This window comes from Cololabis saira, chromosome 17, assembly GCF_033807715.1.
Source record: "Cololabis saira isolate AMF1-May2022 chromosome 17, fColSai1.1, whole genome shotgun sequence".
Lineage (NCBI taxonomy): Eukaryota > Metazoa > Chordata > Actinopteri > Beloniformes > Belonidae > Cololabis > Cololabis saira.
Genome location: NC_084603.1, coordinates 18,238,330 through 18,257,400, shown reverse-complemented (window position 1 = coordinate 18,257,400; position 19,071 = coordinate 18,238,330). Strand labels below are relative to the sequence as shown.

Here is a 19,071-nt window from a genome sequence, read left to right as displayed (position 1 = left end):
AGGAGCGGAGCAATGATTGACAGGAAAGGGGGGAAAGGAAGCATTTTTCACGGCCCAAAAATACACTGTAATAAAAAGCCAGGAAAAGAGTACTAAGAGTGAAGTTTTTCTTGCTACACTCTTTTAGACACATTTGAGGGATGTTGGCCAAGACTTTTAATAGTGTTAAAAGCATGTTAAAAATGATGTCACAATACCTTTAAATGGTGTTTTGATGATTTTTAACAGTATTTTGACGGTGAGTATTTAACCGTGTTTTCTAGTATTTAACGTAAATTTGAGTATTTAACCATGTTGTTTGCTGTCGCCATGACGATGGAGGTGGCTTAAGTGATGTGAAATTATTATTTTTAGCAAAAACTACAAGCGTTTCCTACTTCTAACCAATCATAAGTGGTGCTTAAACCTAACCAGACCTTAACCAGAGCGTCGTCCAGCCACAAAATATCATTTTTAATTGCTTTTGAACCAGGAAGTGGAGACAGGCGATATTTAAATTAATTGTTTTAACCATTCTCCCATTCTGTCAAACACAGGGAATTCCCTGGGCATCCCCTCTACGTCATAGAGTGACGAGCGGAGATCCTGGTCACATGACCACTGCCCCGATCGCGGATCTGTTTTTTTTTTTGTGTTTTTTTTTTATAAACTTTATTTAACATTTCCATGGACATGGAATTAAACCGTTAAATATAGTGCTTTTGAACGGTAAATATTAAAACAAACCGTACACAGGTACATTTACAACTTATATTGAATCACTGTGAATACGTCAGTCAGTTACATGATGTTAAATAAAGTATCCTAATAAACAAACATATTTACAATTCCTTAATATACATCATCTCTATAAAATGTAGTTACTATTTCAGATGCACTACATAATAGATATATTCAATTGATATTTGTTTTTTAAAACGTTTTTACACGTTAACCAAACCAATGTGACTACAAATATGGCGCTGATTAGCATAAAGCTGTATAGCATGACTCTAGGAAATGTAGTTCTTAGCTAATATTGTTTTTTTTTTTCACAGAAATGGAGGTTGTTAATACTAAAATAAGAGTGTACATAGTAGTTTAAGGGCATGATACACACATTTGTGTAAATATATTTTAAATATATAATTGTTAAATGTCTGAAAATTAATTTTAACCATGTTTTACCTTTATATTATAGCACCACTTAGTCATGACTACTCTGGCATGATACATTAGATCAAGAGGTTTCCATAACAGTTGGTTTCATGTCTATAGTCCCTTTTATCGCATAATTATAACCCTTTAAAAATGCATCAAGGTCAAGGTTCAATGGTCATTATTTCAAAGCAGGAGGCATGTATGAGCTTCATTCTGACTTATGTTAATCTACAGGTCAAGGCCTTTCCAAAAATGTATTTGGTTTTGTCATAGGATTAAGTTTCATTTTTACCCCTTGGGTCGCATGATCTGTGAGGTGTAAATTCTGACCCTCATAGCTCCAGCCTGGATAAAAATAAAAAAAAAACGTTTTTTTTTTTAATATTCTTTGGTGGAACTAATCTTAATAGTGTTGAGAGGTCGTGGGCATTTCACGGATTTTTGTGAGATCAGGTTGCATTTCTTTTGAGTGGTTGAAGCAATAAATAGGCCAACAATACACCACCACACCAACAATACACCGTTATTTTAAACCAGAGATGGAAGTCCTCTGGAGAGTGATAATTAAATGAATTGTGTGCAAGAAAAAAAACTAAATCCAAATTATTTTAAAATATTCATTACACTTCAGTGGAATCTTATGGATGATTAAAACCGAGTCTTATTTTCTTTTCTTTGGCTTTCTTCCTGCCATCCTCAATGACCTGCGGCAGGATTATAAGTCCAGTACGATCACCAGTCTAACGGGGTCATGAGTTCAACCGGATCTTTAGCAGTCGGGGGATAAAAAACATTTTAACCTCTGAAACTGATGGATACAGACAATTTGCTCAAATTGGCACTGGTTGGATGTGGAGTAATAATGCACGCAATTCCCTGGTGAGGATTCACGGCCCTACACGTCACTGTGATTCTCAAAGGCTTGACTGAAGGCAAATGGACTTCCTTTCAGGTTCTTGAAGACTTTTCATCTTCCGTCTAAAACTGACAGGCCTTGTCAAATCCTTTCTCAATCTGGACTGAGAAAGGATTTCAAGAACCCTTTTTACTTTCTTAAGTATAAAAAAAAATATTTTTTCCACACTGTAAAACCTGATAAGTTAGTTGAACTCAAACTATTTGAGGAAATCAAGTGCCTAAAACCATTTAAGTTTATTAACTCAAACAATTCAAGTGTAAAAAAATATTCCATTGAGGTTCAAGTAACTCAAATATTTATTTATGTATTATTATTTATTTTTTATTTTTTTTACCTTGTCTGCACACATATTATTGATTGATACCATGACGGTAGAAACCAAAAGTCTATATATGTGCATTATTACTATATTTAATATATATACATATATATACGCACACATATGCGTACACATACATAAATATACACATACAAACCCAGTGTTTTTTTTTTTTTTTGGGGGGGGGTGACGACATCCACTGCCAATCCAGGAAGCAGGAACACACGGAGACACACGTCAAGCACTGGAAATCTGCAACAAAAAACCACAAACAAAGCACGAAACCGGCACGGAGCCAACCAAAACAATAACAGCAATCGACCTAAATCTTGAGATCTGATCGCAGTCTGAGCTAAGCTATCGCTACCTAAACCCAAAAACTAGAGAGCCAGCATGCAGGTGAACAAGCCAGTGTGTATGTATATGTGTGTGTGTGTGTATGTATATGATCATGCGTGTGTGTGTGTGTGTGTGTGTGTGTGTGTGTGTGTGTGTGTGTGTGTGTGTGTGTGTGTGTGTGTGTGTGTGTGTGTGTGTGTGTGTGTGTGTGTGTGTGTGTAATAAACCAAACAAAGCTCCACCTGAAGTGTATCTATAGTGGGGGAGGGGGGGGAGCAACCCCGCCACCCGCGAGACCAGAGGCCGACACGGAAGAGCCCGGAACCCAGGCCACCGGCAACCCCACAGAGGGGAGAAGTAGGAGGGAGGCAACCCACCGCCTGCGAGGCCCCCCCCCCCCCCCCCCCCCCCGGCGGCGGCCAAGGGGGCCCGCGGGCGGGGCCCCCACGGCGCGGGAAGAAGCAGCCAGGGATCCCGCGGCGGCGGACCGCGACCCAGGCAATCCCCGGCCACCCGGTCCGGGCCGGACACGCGGCCAGGAGGCCCTCACCCTTCAGGCCAACGACCCCCACCCGGCAGGGGGCCAGCCTGCCCGGAGAGACAGAGCCGCCCCGGCCGCCGACGCGGGCAGGCGCACCCGTCCCCCACGAAAGTGGCCCTCCAAGACCAGAGGGGCGCCCCGCTGCAGATTTAAATTTGATAGTACCATTTCATTCAGTAAACTGAACTTAAAACTAATAGTATTATACACTCATATGTAGTATTTCCTTCAGACTTATTTAAAAAGTGTTGATTGTATTAATTTGCATCAAGCCAGACTAACTTAATTGAATCTTCTTTACATAAATGTTAGCACTTAAGTTCAAGTTACTCAGTTTTATTCCTCTAAATTAAATGATCACATTCTAGTGGTCACAACTTCTAGATCCTCAATTCATTTTAGGAAACCAATCACCTTAAACCATCTTAGTTGTTATAACTTAAATAACTCAAATTTAAGTTGCTTTAACACAATACAAACACAGACATCTAATACCATCTTCAAACATATATTGAATTCATTTTTGAGTTATCTTAACTGATGGCAATGAGTGACCACAACTTTTTCGATTTCAACTTACTTCTGTTATTAAGATGTACTGTTAGGTTTTACAGTGTTTTTTTTTTGTTATTCACTTGTGTTGTGCGAAGGGAAGTCGCAAAATAAGTACTTCATTGCGCAGTGTAAGCTGCTCGGTACGTGACAGGAAGCCTCTTGAATCTTAAGAAAAGGAAAAATTGTAACTCACACTTGACTAATCACCATGTTTACTTTTTTAAACTTATACAGTAAAATAATTATTTTATATTTTCAAGATTGACTAATCTTTACACTGTTGGGTCAGGATTCACCTTCACCTTATTCTGGAGCATATTAGCACCAACATTTTATAAAATGATTCTAAATGCTAGGGAGAATAAAAGCTTACCCTTAAATATGAACTCTGCTAATATTAGTCTTTTATCAAAACCGGACAAAGATCCCTTGCTCCCATCGAGCTACCGCCCAATTTCATTGATAAATGTAGACCTTAAAATAATTAGCAAGGCCCTTACTGAACGTCTGAAAAGAGTCACCCCTTCTATTATACATCCGGATCAAACAGGCTTCATTAAAGGTAGACATTCCTCTACTAATATTCGCAGATTATTAAATATTATAGACTATTCGAGTATCAATAAACAGGAGACTACTATTATATCCTTAGATGCGGAAAAAGCATTTGATAAGGTAAATTGGAAGTTTCTATTGGCAACTTTGCATAAATTTGGATTTGGCGAATCTTTCATTGACTGGATAAAAATATTATACAGCTCTCCCAAGGCACGTGTAAGGACAAATGATCAAATCTCTACAAGTTTTACCTTGCAAAGAGGCACTAGACAGGGTTGCCCTCTCTCTCCCTCATTATTTGCAATATTTATTGAACCTTTAGCAGCAGCTATTAGACAAAATCAAAATATTAAAGGTATACAATGCAAAATATTAGAGCACAAAATAAGTCTTTATGCGGATGACGTACTCCTCTTCCTCCAGAACTCACGATCTTCACTATCACAGACAATTGCACTTATAGAGGGATTTTCATCTCTGTCTGATTATTCTATTAATTGGTCTAAATCCACTGTTTTGTGTGTTAACTGCAATTTTAGGAATATAACCAATACTCAATTACAATCAGGGAACATTAGATATTTAGGCATAAACATCTCCCCTAGGCTGTCAGAGTTAATAAAATTAAATCATGTTCAGCTTATAAAAAAAATAGAAGATGATCTTTCCAGATGGAGCTCTCTCCCCATCTCGCTCATGGGTAGAATAGCCACCATTAAAATTATGGTTTTACCAAAAGTAAATTATTTTTTCTCAATGATACCATGCAAACCCCCTCTTTCCTGGTTTAAATCGTTGGACTCATATGTTTCAAAATTTCTGTGGAAAAATAAAACTCCATGTATTACTTTAAAGACATTGCAAAAATCCAAAGAATATGGAGGTTTAGAGTTACCTAATTTTCAGTATTACTTCATAGCCAATAAATTACAGTATATTGTAAAATGGTCAAAAGATCATCCTTTAGATAGTCAATGGCTGGACTCAGAGCAAGTGTTTTGTAATGAACTAGAAATCTCAGAGTTACCATTCATTAGTCAAAGTATCAAACATCATCAATGTTTCAAAAGCATTAATATTAGCACAACTTTATCAGCTTGGTGGGAATTTCTTAAAGTAGCTAAAATTTCACTTTTTCCATGTGACCGTACACCCATATGGAACAACCCAGACATCGTGAAAAATGATAAAAAGATGGTTAATTTCGTTCAATGGAGAGATCAAGGAATACGGTATTTACAGCACGTAATTATAGGAGGACAGTTTGTACCTTTCAATACACTTATTGTTCAATACGGAGTTAGCAGGAATACATTTTTAGAGTATCAACAACTTAAGGCCATAATAAATAAAACATACAAAATTAGCCAATTAGATTTACAACTTCCCGCTAAGATAAAAGATTTATTAAATCTAAGCACTTTAAAGTTGTTATCAAAACTATACAGGTTAGTGTCTAAACTGGACGATTCATTCTCTCTCCCGATCTCCAAGTGGGAGGCGGATCTCTCTCTGAATACCGACCAGTTTTCTTGGTCACAAATATGCTTAAATACGTTTACTATGACTAAAAACCCAAACTTACAACTTATACAGTACAAAGTTCTTCATAGAATACATTATACTGGACAAAGGATGTTCCAGATGGGCTTTGTCACATCTAATATCTGTTCACAGTGCACAGAGAACACTCCTGATAATTATATGCATGCTTTATGGTTCTGTACACCGGTACAGAGGTTCTGGAAGGAGATTTGTGAGGATTTATCCACATGGATCAACCACAGAATCCCAGTGTGCCCCACGGTATGTATATTAGGTCACCTGGGAGACACTCAAATAGAACCTAATTGGACACACCGGGTTCTCACTGCCTTATGTATCGCAAAGAAAACCATTCTAGTAAATTGGAAACAAAAATCCAGTTTATGTATCAACCATTTTAGGAATCTTCTATCAGATCATATTAGTAGTGAGATAATGTCTGCCTCCACTGAACAACATTCGGCTGAATTGCACTCTCTGTGGTCCCCGATTATTGGCTTCGTTACCTAGTGGGGGCGGGGGGGGTGGTGATCTCGTAGCCCTTGCGGTTGGGGGTCGGCTTGGGGGGTCTTGGGCGCGGACCTCCGGTGGCCCCTGGGGGGCGGTGGGGGGGGCCGCGGGGCCCTGTCCCTGGCCGGTGGGGGCCTTGGGGGCCTATGGGGGGGTTGCCTCATGGCGATGGGGGGGGTGGCTGGGGGGGCTCGGGCGGGGGGCTGTGGCTTGGGCGTCTCCGGGTCTCCCGGGGGGGGCTGGGCCGTGGACGGGGGGGTCCCACTCGGAGGGCCCGGCCCTGCCTGGGTGGGGGGTGGCTGTCTGCGCTGGGGGGGCATTGCTGCCTTGGTCCTCCGTCGCTGGGCGGGGGCCAAGTGCCCCTGCGGATGTGGGGACTCCGTGACCCTTGGGGTGTCCGCCGGGGTGGCCTCGGGGGGGGGGGGGTTGGGCCGGGTCCGGGGATCGGGCCTCCCCTGACCGGGGGGTGCACAGGCGGGCACGGCGGCGGGGTGGCACCATTCCCAGGTGTCTATGTCTTATGTTGTCAGTATGAATGGGAGGATGTTGGACCGTTTCCCCCTCCGTCTGGGGGCTCCGGCGGCGCCGGGGGCGCCCGTGGAGGTACGGTGGGGCCCTGGCCCAGCTCGGAGGGCCGGCCCCCGTCTACTGGATGGCCGGTGGGGGGACGCGGGTGTCTTATCAGGGCCGGCTTTGCTGGTCCTGCTTCCTGGCTTCGGCCTCCGCTCCCCCTCCTTCCCCCCCTACACGATTCATACGCACATAGGCGAAGGGCGGGGGGTCCGGGTCGTGGGGGGCATTGTCCCGCGTGGCCCGGCACTCCCCGCCTCACGGTTTTAACAGCAAAATAGACACTGCACATTCAACACTTAATAAATACATTAATAAATTAATTAATGAATTTTTATTTCGAACATGCATATAAAATGAAAGTGAAAATAGAAATAAAAAGATAAACATTTACATCTTCATATTCACATATGTTCGAAAAAAAAAGGAATAGGAAGAAGTTTACACTTTTTCCTAGTTCCTACCCCGTATGGCTTTACATTATTGCTGTTATTATATCTACACAATATCCATATAAATATAATCTATATAAATACTACGTAAACATGCCTATTATTACGTCATTATCCATATAAGTATATAGACAATATAAATATTACATAAATATTATATCAATATCTAGAAAATACATACTTTTAAAGAATTTTTAAAATGTTCAATTGGACAAATTGAGATTTCTTTAACCCTTTACCCAAGTAGTTCTTACTGTTAGGAGCCATGGGAGGCACAAGGGAGGTGGAAAACAATTTAATAGATCAACTATTTTCACCAAGTGCCTTTAACAAGCTTAGATAATGTTTTTAATTTGACCTTGTTTTAAACCCTTACTGTATGTCATGTAAGGAAGTCTCCTCCTGTGTTGCCTTAAACACTTCCCTTTAAGATTTAACAAGAGTCAAACTCATTTTTGTACCGCAATACATGCATTTCACCCTATACGCTGACTTAGTTCACGTTTACACTTTTATATATGAACATGCAAAGCATTGCCTCCAAGTTAAACGGAAAAGTATTAAGGCCAGGCAGGAGAAAAATAAAAATAATATTTTAGAGGAGGAAGATTTTTTTTTCGTTATGCACTTTGAGAAAAAAGTCGAAATGTCGAGATTAAAGTTGAAATGTTGAGAAAAAAGGCGAAATTTCGACTTTATTCACGAAATTTTGACTTTATTCTTGAAATTGTATTTCAACATTAATCTCGACATTTCAACGTTTTACTCAAGTGTATTTCAACATTATTCTTGACTTTTCGACGTTTTACTCAATTGTATTTCAATATTATTCTCGACATTTCGACTTTTTTCTCAAAGTGCACAATAAAAAAAAATCTTGCCCTCTCAAATATTTTTTCCCCTGCATGGCCCTAATACTCTTCCGTAAAGTTAAAAGGCCATCATAGAAAAATACATATTTGTAGTCCACTATTTAGTCACACAGTGTGAAAACATGCACGCTTTGTACACACAGAAAAACAATAATGTTAGCAATAATGTTTACCGTAATTAAATTCAGCCTGCCGAGGGAAAGTTGAGGGGAAAGGTCCAGCAGGATCTGTTTACCTTTGTTTGGCTTCCAGGTCCGTGCACGGTGCACTCGGTCACTGAGAACATTTGTGCATCGTCAACCACAAGGCCTGTAAATTGCTGCTGTTAAATGGACCATCAGGATATGCCGTGCAGCCAGTACTGGAGTGGAGGGGTGATAAGGGGGAATGGCACCCCCCCTGAAATAAAAACGGTCAAAATCATCCCCCCTGTAAAACTGCTACCCCCCCGTTCCATCCCTTATATCATTTCATCAATGAATGAGTCATCACGAGAAAAATAACACCAGAAAAATAACTTATTTGACAATTTTCACCTGTTTCAAGTAAATTTTCACTTGAAATAAGTAGAAAAATCTGCCAGTGGGACAAGATTTATCTTATTACAAGCAAAAAAGTCTTGTTCCACTGGCAGATCTTTCTACTTATTTCAAGTGAAAATCTACTTGAAACAGGTGAAAATTGTTGTTTTTTCCAGTGATGAGTGATTATTTATGATTTATTTGTTTTATCTTTTGTATTGTGTTTTAATGTCTTTTTGTGTATTTATATAACCTTGTTTTTTCATCTTAGCTCCCTCCCCTTACCCCCCTAGGCTGCATTTGTAAATAAGAAATTTGTTCTTAATCTGCTTGCCTGGTTAAATAACGGTTAAATAAAAAAGTTTTTGCAGTGATCCATGTTACTTATCCTGTGAAGGACAGAGTCATATTGATAAGTTCAGAAAAGTGTTTTTTATTGTTGTGTTTTGATGTATTTGATGTAAGCCCAGTGGATATTTAAAGCTTACAGAAGGCTGCATTTAACTGCTGCTATGTCATTCCTGCAGTATTTCTGCAGGTGTTTTGGTCAGTGCTATTATTTGTAATATATTATATTATTTGTAATCAGCACAAATTATCTGTCCCCATATGATAAAAACGCTCTGGAGGGCACCGGTGATTCACTGGTGATTCACTGATGATTCACCGAATCAAACCAGTGAATTTGAGGATAATTTGCAGCTCCAGCCATTTTCAACACTTATTCTCATCGTCTCTTTCCCAACCAGTTTTACAAAAGCGTCACCCACTTCTACAACTACAGGCTATAATTGTACCAGTTGCTCGATTATTTGATGTTTGGCTGATTCATATAATTTCATGTTTTGCTCAAAGACCTACTGTAGGTGTGACTGTATGTGCAGCGTTTAAGCCTTTTGTGATGAATAGTGTTCATTTAAGCCTTATGTTGGTTTAAAATCCAACGTAACAATGGCTTTGTGGTGTTAATTTTTACATTGTTGGATACTTGTGGTTTCCCAGCAACATCCTTGCCCCTGTAATCACTTGCGAATCACGTTCAGTTTAGCTGTGTGTTTAAATCGAAATGTTGCGGATAAACTAGAGCTAAGTTCGCCACGTACAAACCAACAGGAAAAAAGCAGTTTAGTGAAGAACATTCTTGAACAATGGAGCACAGATGTAGAAATAAATCCCATACAGCTGACAAAGGGTTGTCAAGACTAAAAAAGGAAATTAAATTATCTGCAATCACCAGTCATCTAACTCGCTAACTAACTAGGATTTAACAATGAAAAAAAACTCTGTAATCAGTTAAAGGATCTTAATACCGGACTCCATGGGAAAAGATTTTCTTTCAAACATGGATTGAAAAAAACAATGTTTTAAGATTAGCTGTTCCGGGCAGTGACAACATCGACATGTTCCCACTCAGATCAGAATCAGGACAGAACGTCATCAACTCGTCAGTCAAATAAATACTGCAAAGCGTCCAAAGCCTGATCCAGACTAAAGGCTGGGAGAGGATTAAAATGGAGAGGATTCACTGAAGCCCCAGCTCATTGGGATTGGAAGTTTAGCCTCACAGAGTCACTGACGCATTGGCCACTTCGTCTAAGGTTGTGCTCAGATTGTCCACTTGTTCACTCACTCTCACTATGTGGTGTCCTCTATATTCAAAGGTGGATGGGTTAACCAGGTGCTGATGCATTTTTTATTAAATACTTGTAGTGGCTACATATGGAAACCATATTGTGGCAGGGTGGAGGATTGGGTGTGGGATGCCGGGGAGCAGCCACTCAGCTGATTTGGCACAGGTGTGCCCAATCAACCTCTCCACCCTGCCTGGCTCCATAAAGAGCGGCTGCACACCAGCAATAGGGCTCTGCTGGGAGGAAGGACGGAGCTACTGAGGGTGCTGGCACGTGTGTCTGGGTGAATAAAACGTTTCTTGCACGAAACCCTGTGTCCTCTGTCCTGTCGGGTGACCCCAAGTAGCAAGCCCTTGCTACAGTGGTGCCCAACGTGGGGCCCCAGACGGAATCCGCAGCGCTGGCCGAGCTGCGCCCAGGACCGCCTCCGGAACTGAAGTTGGCATGCCCACCCCAGCTGCCGACACCTCCACCCCAGCGGCCGATGCCTCCACCCCAGCGGCCGACGCCCCCACCCCAGCGGCCGACGCCTCCATGCCTCACGGCCTGCCGGCTGCAGCGCCACCAGCGCCTCCAGCGCTGCGGTCTGCTGTTTCCCATGGCTGTGCAACAGGCCTGCCAGGTTGGCAGCACCTGTGGCAGCGTCTCCAGGGTCCGCTCTCCGCGTTCCTCCTCCATCCTGTCGGGCCCCACTGTAGCAAGGCTAGCTACTTGGGGTCACCCGACAGGACAGAGGACACAGGGTTTCGTGCAGGAAACGTTTTATTCACCTTCAGCAGTTCTCCTTCCTCCCAGCAGAGACCCATTGCTGGTGTGCAGCCGCTTTTTATGGAGCCAGGCAGGGTGGAGAGGTTGATTGGGCACACCTGTGCCCAATCAGCTGAGTGGCTGCTCCCCGGCAGCCCACACCCAATCCTTCACCCTGCCACACATTTGTTTGGAATATGTTGCATATTATTTCAGTGGACTCAGAGAGTCGTGCCGCATCCATTTCATAGCACTGAACTGAAAAAAGTTGCCATTTAAACAGATTTCCCAGTTGAAAACTTACATTTACCTGTAAAACTGAACTGTATGCTTTATGGGAGTTTTGTCAAGAGGACAGTTATTGTACTGTTGAGTAGAAATACAATTTGAGCTTTTCATCTTGTTTTCAGGAGTGGACACATCGTCAACTTGCTAAAAATTAAGGCATTTTATCATTTAATGATTAAAAATTAGCTTATTTTGAAATTGATGGTAGCAACATGAAAACGCTGAAAAGGTAAGCAGTGCAAAAACAAACGAACAAAAACACATCAGGAAGAACATCTTGCAGCTAATTAGGTTAATTTGCAACAGATGAGTGACATGACTGGAAAATAAAATTAGCATCTTCGAGAGGCAGATTTTCTTAGAAATAAAGACTGGCAGCCGTTCAGATCAGTTTAAGTCTTTGAATATCATATCATGTTCAGAAAATATCATCACAACAGTCAGGGAATGTGAGGTAATGTCTGCCAGCAAAGGAAAAGGTCAAAACTCCAAGTCGGATGTCCGTTATCATCATGTCCACAGACAGAACTGCATTAGAAACCGCCGTGATCCGGTAATATAATGGACTTCATGGGCACGGGAACGCTTCTGTTAATAGCTGAGAACACAGTTTGCAGCACAAACCGCACACAAATGTAGGTTAACGCTGTCTGCCACACAAACAACCCACATGTGAACATGATCCAGAAACGCTGGCGTCTTCTCTGGGCCAAAGGTCGTTTTAAGGTGAAAGGCTGTCAGGTGAATGAAACTTTGAAATTCTTTGGTGAAACCATGGATATTGTATCCCCTGAGCTAAAGAGGAGGGGAACTAACTCTGTTATCAGAGCTCAGTTCAAAAGCCTGTATCTCTCTTGATATGGGGGAGCATTCATGCCTAGGGAATGAGCGCCTTGCACATCTGGAAAGGAACAATCAATGCATCAAAGTATGTACATTTTTTACAGCAACATAGACTTTGACTCATACAAAAACCTGCAGGACTTCATAGTAAGATTCCAGCACTGTTGAACAATGATTCCTGTATCAGACAACTATGGGACATTCTTCCCTCGCAGCCAAACAGAAGAAGAAGAAAAAAAACTGACACCCTCAGTTTCCAGATGTAGATCAACAGTTGTTAAAAGAAACAGCGCCGAGGTAAACATCAGAAGGTTTCAGCTTTGACAGGACACACACACACACACACACACACACACACACACACACACACACACACACACACACACACACACACACACACACACACACACACACACACACATGCACACACATATACATACACACATACATACATACATACATACATACATACATACATACATACATACATACATACATACATACATACATACATACATACATACATACATACATACCATTAAAAAGAAAAAAGTCAAATCATACATGAGAGAAACTATTCAGTTTGTGGCAAAATATTTGTACTTTGTACTATGAAACTGAAGATGCATAATGCAAACCTGACATTTACTTTTAGTTCAGTTTGTTGAAAATGGTTGGCCTGGCTTTCTCTTTAAAACTTAAACAGTTATAAAGCATTACAAACTGTAACAATAGGGCAAACGCACAGCATTGTTTTGTATTTTGTGTCTTTCAAATAAAAGACAATTTTTTCCAGTCATATGTTCCTCATTCAAGGTTGTTAAAAAAATACTGCTATAATATCGTATCGTTATCGTGACCTCAATATCGTGTATCGTACCGTATCGTGAGATTAGTGTATCGTTACACCCCTAATACATACATACATACATACATTACATTACATTACATACATACATACATACATACATACATACATACATACATACATACATACATACATACATACATACATACATACACACATAGCCAAACATATACATACACATAGCCACACAGATATATACACACTCACAGCCACATATACATATACACACTCGCACACACACACACACACATACAGCCACTCAGACAAATACATATACACACGCACATACACACACATAGCCACACTCGCACACACACACACATACAGCCACTCAGACATATACATATACACACACATACATATACACACACGCACACATAGCCACACAGACATATACATACACGCACACACAGACATATACACTGGCTTGCTCTGTAGTTTTTGGGGTTAGTTAGTCGCGGTAGCTTAGCTTAGACTGTGATCGGATCTCGAGATTTGGGTCGATCGCTGCTCGTGTTTTGGTCGGTTCCGTGTCAGTTTTGTGTGTCGTTTGTGGTTTTTGTTGCAGATGGTACATTTCCTCAGCTTAAACATAGGCTTCTGTGTCTTGCCTTGGTAAAAAAATTATAGATGTATGAGATCTGCAGATCATATCATGCCGTTTCATTCTCTGTGCATAGCTGCAACATCGTTGTAAAAGTGTTGTTTTACAACCTGTTGCATGTCAGGGAGCTCATTAAGACCGCAGGAAATAGTCTTGACATTTGAAAAACAGGCATAATGTGTCTCCTGTAAATTAGTATGCACATGGGTAAGGGGGGTTAGCATAGTTCTGTTGGGAGCACGCGCTTTTACGGCTTCACCTTTGTTTCAAAACAAAGTGACCTTTTCTTTCCTTTTTGCTCTGTGTAGCTGCAGTTTCCCAATCCGTTACTTTGTACTATGTGACAATTAAGGATCTAAAGTACAGCCAAAACTAAAAGTGATCTTAACTGCAGTAATTTTAAGATGTCGGGTATGAACAGAGTAGGCCTGTTGAAAAAAAAAAAAAGATTTTCCAATTCTAAATCGATTTTCATATTAATTCCTAAAAATCGATTCGTATGTCTAAAGATCCATTTTTTTTCATCATAAAATACAATTTTCCGTATTTTTTTGTTTATGCCCAAAAAAAGAATGTTTTGTTGGACACGAGAATAACTTTTGCCATGTTTTTGCCTTTAAATATGTTTAAAAGTATGAAAACATGAATACGTTTTCAGTTATAATTGCATAAATTGTCTATATTTCATTACTTTATATACAGGACTGTCTCAGAAAATTTGAATATTGTGATAAAGTCCTTTATTTTCTGTAATGCAAAAATGTCATACATTCTGGATTCATTACAAATCAACTGAAATAATGTAAGCCTTTTATTATTTTAATATTGGTGATCATGGATTACAGCTTAAGAAAACTCAAATATCCTATCTCAAAAAATTTGAATATTCTGGGAATCTTAATCTTAAGCTGTAAGCCATAATCAGCAATATTAAAATAATAAAAGGCTTGCAATATTTCAGTTGATTTGTAATGAATCCAGAATGTATGATATTTTTGTTTTTTTAATTGCATTACAGAAAATAAATAACTTTATATTCAAATTTTTTGAGACAATCCTGTAATACTAGTATTCATATGTTCCATAACTACAGTCATATAATTCATGCAACAGCTGAAAAAACAGTTTTAATCACACTAACCCAAATCAATATTGGAATCGAATCGAATCAAATTTTGATAATCGATTCTGAATCTTAAGAATCGGAATCGATTCTTGACATTTGAATCGACCCCCAGCCCTGTTAGAGATGTCTCTTGCAACGATGTCTCTTGCACCCAAACCTTCCCGCCGCTTGGCCGAACTGTCATTTGCATGAAAAACAACCAGCTAGTACAGCGGGAGACGAGCCTCGTAGTGAGTTCTCCCTCTCCATTCTGCCGACTAGTTGCTCGCAGTTATCTTTGCCTTGGGCTTGGCAGCGGGAGCCGACAAGCTCTCGTGTCAGGTCCAGTTTAGCACTTGAAGGCAGGAAGTGTCAGAATCGCAGCCCCCTCTCCCCGGGCTCTCCCGCTCCCAAGGTGAGTCATGCCCCGTCACCGCTCCTATAGAGACATTACCCATCAGCCGGGGCTGGTGGACGGCCAGCGGTTAATAGCCCTGTCGTGATCCGTCAGGGGTAATACTCATCTGCAGAAGAGAGCAATCACTTAGAGCAAGGTTAGAGTGTTTATGGGTTTAAGGCGAGGTGGATGCTCAAATATAAATCTGCATATGTCTAAGTCTTGGCACGAACTGGGGTGAATGCAGCCTTAAACTGATATTGACAGCTTGCAATGGAGGTAGGGGTTGAAATACGAGCAAAGAAAACGAGCAGTACAAGTGGGGGAATGTTTTCCAGAGGAGTGCAGGTTAAAGGGGACCTATTATGAAAAACACGTTTTCTCTTGCTTTAACATATATAAAGTGGTCTCCCCTCAGCCTGACAACTCAGCGAAGGAGTAAAGCAGCCAAATTCTGCAGGGTCTGTACAACCGCCCGGAGGATCCTTCCAGTGTCATGTGACTTCTACGAGCCGTTCAGATTTGAAATGCGAAATTTGGAGGTTTTTCGGGTCGGATCGGGTGTCTATATGCGCAATTTTAACTCTCCAATTAGCAAAATACTGGATACCTTCCCCTGCCTCATCATCATTTGGCTTGCCTCGAAGCGGGGACCTACAGCTGCTTGAGACCCGGTCGGATTGGTAATTTTTGTAACAAATTTATCAAACGTGCCTTTCAGAGAGGCATTAAACTCTTCTTTAGTTTTTTTCTTTTTTCATCCCCTGATGGAAATTTCCTGATTCTGTCTCGTTCTCTCGACATTGTGTGACAGTTTGTTCCAACTCCACCGTCTGGATCAGACTAGCTTGTGTCTGTGCTTGGTCTGACGCAGTTGTTGAACAACAGACACGCGCATCATTGCACATATATTTATTGATCTGCACAGACTAGTATACATTTAGGTCTGTAATGGAACGTGACTGTTGATATTTATAAGGGAAAAAAGGAAAAAAAATTTGAAAAAAAAAAGAAAATTGAAAAAAAAAAAAAAAAAAAAAAACGGCCCATAGCGTGAGGCCCCGTGCGGTCGCACGGTTCGCACACCCCTTGTGGCGGCCCTGTATACAACTTATGTTCTTTTATTTTTTTTAACAATAAAGTTGCCATTTGTGAACCTTCAGTGTTGTGATTTCTTTACAGTTGAATGAATACAACATGATTCATTTGTCTTGTAACATAAGAAATGAAATGATGAGGAATCAGAGTAAATAACTGTGGTGTAACTGTTTAGAATTCAATTAAATCTTCCTGTGTGAATTAGTGTGAAGACGAGGTGACCCAGATCCCTCTTCAGTGACTAAAGGCTGATTTATGGTTCTGCGTTTCACCAACGCAGAGCCTACGGCGTAGGGTACGCATCGATTTAACGCAGAACCGTAAATCAGACTTTAAGATCCGTTTACACCGTATAACTGAATGAGAGCGTCCGATTATCGCGTCGAGCTGCGTGACATCGGACGCTCTCTGTCCACACTGAAACCGTTAAACTCGCGGCCAGTTAGGACAGTCCAATACAAAGAAAAAATAAAGCCATGGAATTGATTTTGTCGCCGAAGCTCGTTCGCATGGGACATGCTTTAATAGTGTACAGAGCCGCTGCTCTTCTGTCCGGAGAGGCTTTGTCTCCTCCCCTGCTACACGTCATTCAGGCAGCCAATCAGCGCAGAGCCTCATTATCATAGCCTCCCCTCAGGATCACTCACAAAAAAAGAGGTTAGAAGCGGTAAAACTACAGACATGGCCCACAGGCTGAATTTCTGATTTATGTAGAAAAAACAAGCTTTTGATTGTTTTTAAGACATTCAAGGCCTGTGTAAAATATACATTAAAGGGGACATATTATGAAAAACACGTTTTTTCTTGTTTTAAAATATATAAAGTGGTCTCCCCTCACCCTGCCAGCACAGGGGAGACAAAATACCATGAATTTCTGCAAGGTCTTTGACCCCCGCCTTACAGAGTCCCCCAGTGTCACGTGATTTTTTTTGAGCCGATTAAAATCAGAGGTTCGGCCTCCGCTGCTGAAACCACGCCCACAACCAGCTCTCTACGCCGGCTGGAGCGGTCCTTCCTTGAGCCAGTCGGACGCGGCGCCGCGGCGGAGCGGATCCGGGTTAAATCATCCAGGTTCCCGGGTGGTTTGGGAGCTGGGTCCTCGGAGGTCCGTCCCAGGTCGGACAAGCTTCACCCTCCGAGATTTTCAGCCAAATCTGTCGGTTTGATCCCCGGTAACCAACGATGCGCGCTGCTCCAGCCTACTTCCTGGTTCCCAAAGCGGGGTCCGTCCGACTAAATTGTCCAGGTTCCCAGCCGCTTTGGGAGCAGGGATTTCTGGGGTACGTCCCAGGCTGGATCAGCTTCACCCTCCGAGATATTCAGCGAAATCTGTCGGTTTGATCCCCAGTAACGGGCGATGCGCCCCGGAGCCGTGGGGTTGCGGGGCCAGCGCGCAGTGAGTAAAGGCTGATTTATGGTTCCGCGTTACACCAACGCAGAGCCTACGGCGTGGGGTACGCATCGATTTAACGCAGAACCGTAAATCAGGCTTTAAGATCCGTTTACAGCGTGTAACTGAATGAGAGCATTCGACTATCGAGCTGCGTGACATCGGACGCTCTCTGTCCACACTGAAACTGTTAAACTTGCGGCCAGTTAGGACAGTCCAATACAAAAAAAATAAAGCAATGGATTTTATTTTGTCGCAGAAGCTTCTCGCATGGGACACAATTTGTGTACGACGCAGCCCGGCTGCTCTGGCCAGAGCGAGGCTTATTCTCCTCCCCTGCTACACGTCATTCAAGCAGCCAATCAGCACAGAGCCTCATTATCATAGCCTCCCCTCCCCTAAAATGAAGCACAGAAAATGAGGTGAGAAGCGGTAAAACTAGAGACAGGGCCCACAGGCTGAATTTCTGATTTATGTAGAAAAAACAAGCTTTAGATTGTTTTTAAGACATTCAAGGCCTGTTTAAAATATACATTAAATGCCATAATAGGTCACCTTTAAACTGATATTGACAGCTTGCAATGGAGTTAGGGGTTGAAATACAAACAAAGCGAGCAGTACAAGTGGGGGAATGTTTTCCAGAGGAGTGCATGGGTTTGCACTGTTGCAGCAGAGACGAACTTAGAAATTCCTGCACATTTTCTGCACAAGTGAATGACTTTGTTCTTGTCTTTGTCCTCTCTCTAGAAGGAGTTCCTGGCAGCTACGACTGAAAGGGACATCTTTGACCATCTGGGTCTGGAGTACATGGAGCCCTGGCAGAGAAACGCGTAGGCCTCCCCTCCTCCCTGGACGGATGATTCCTCGTACATACATCTGTGATTATCCCATCTGCTGGCTCTCCTGCGATTCACTTTCAAACAGCTTTTGATTTCCATACTCCTTTGTGCTGTTGCTACCAATATTGTTGTTGCTGTTGTCGTCTGCATTACAACGCTGATGTGTGATTCATAATTTAGCTTACTCACTATTGTCTGGGAGCGAATAAACACTCTACAATGCTATTCACGGCTTTGCCTGTCTCAAAGTGTTGCAATCACAGGCAGGACAAAAAAGACAAATCACTCGATGTTGGAATCGCCTGGAGTGTCTGCGAGATCCGGGAGAGAGAAGTCTCAAAGAAACACAGCAGTGAGGAGGAGTGACCACTGAGGGAGGAGGCAGGAAACAAGGAGAGAAAGGAAGGGAGGGAGGAAGGA

General features: G+C 41.7%; 1 protein-coding gene across 1 annotated transcript in view; it reads left to right on the top strand.

Moving 5' to 3' along the window:
• Window positions 1–18,666, top strand: part of dntt (deoxynucleotidyltransferase, terminal) — a 272,267-nt gene extending 253,601 nt beyond the window's left edge. Inside the window, exon 11 of the mRNA XM_061745490.1 lies at window positions 18,560–18,666. Coding sequence (XP_061601474.1) covers window positions 18,560–18,646 — 87 coding nt within the window. The 3' untranslated portion in view covers window positions 18,647–18,666. The remainder of the gene's footprint in view (window positions 1–18,559) is intronic.
• Window positions 18,667–19,071: the final 405 nt, after the last annotated feature.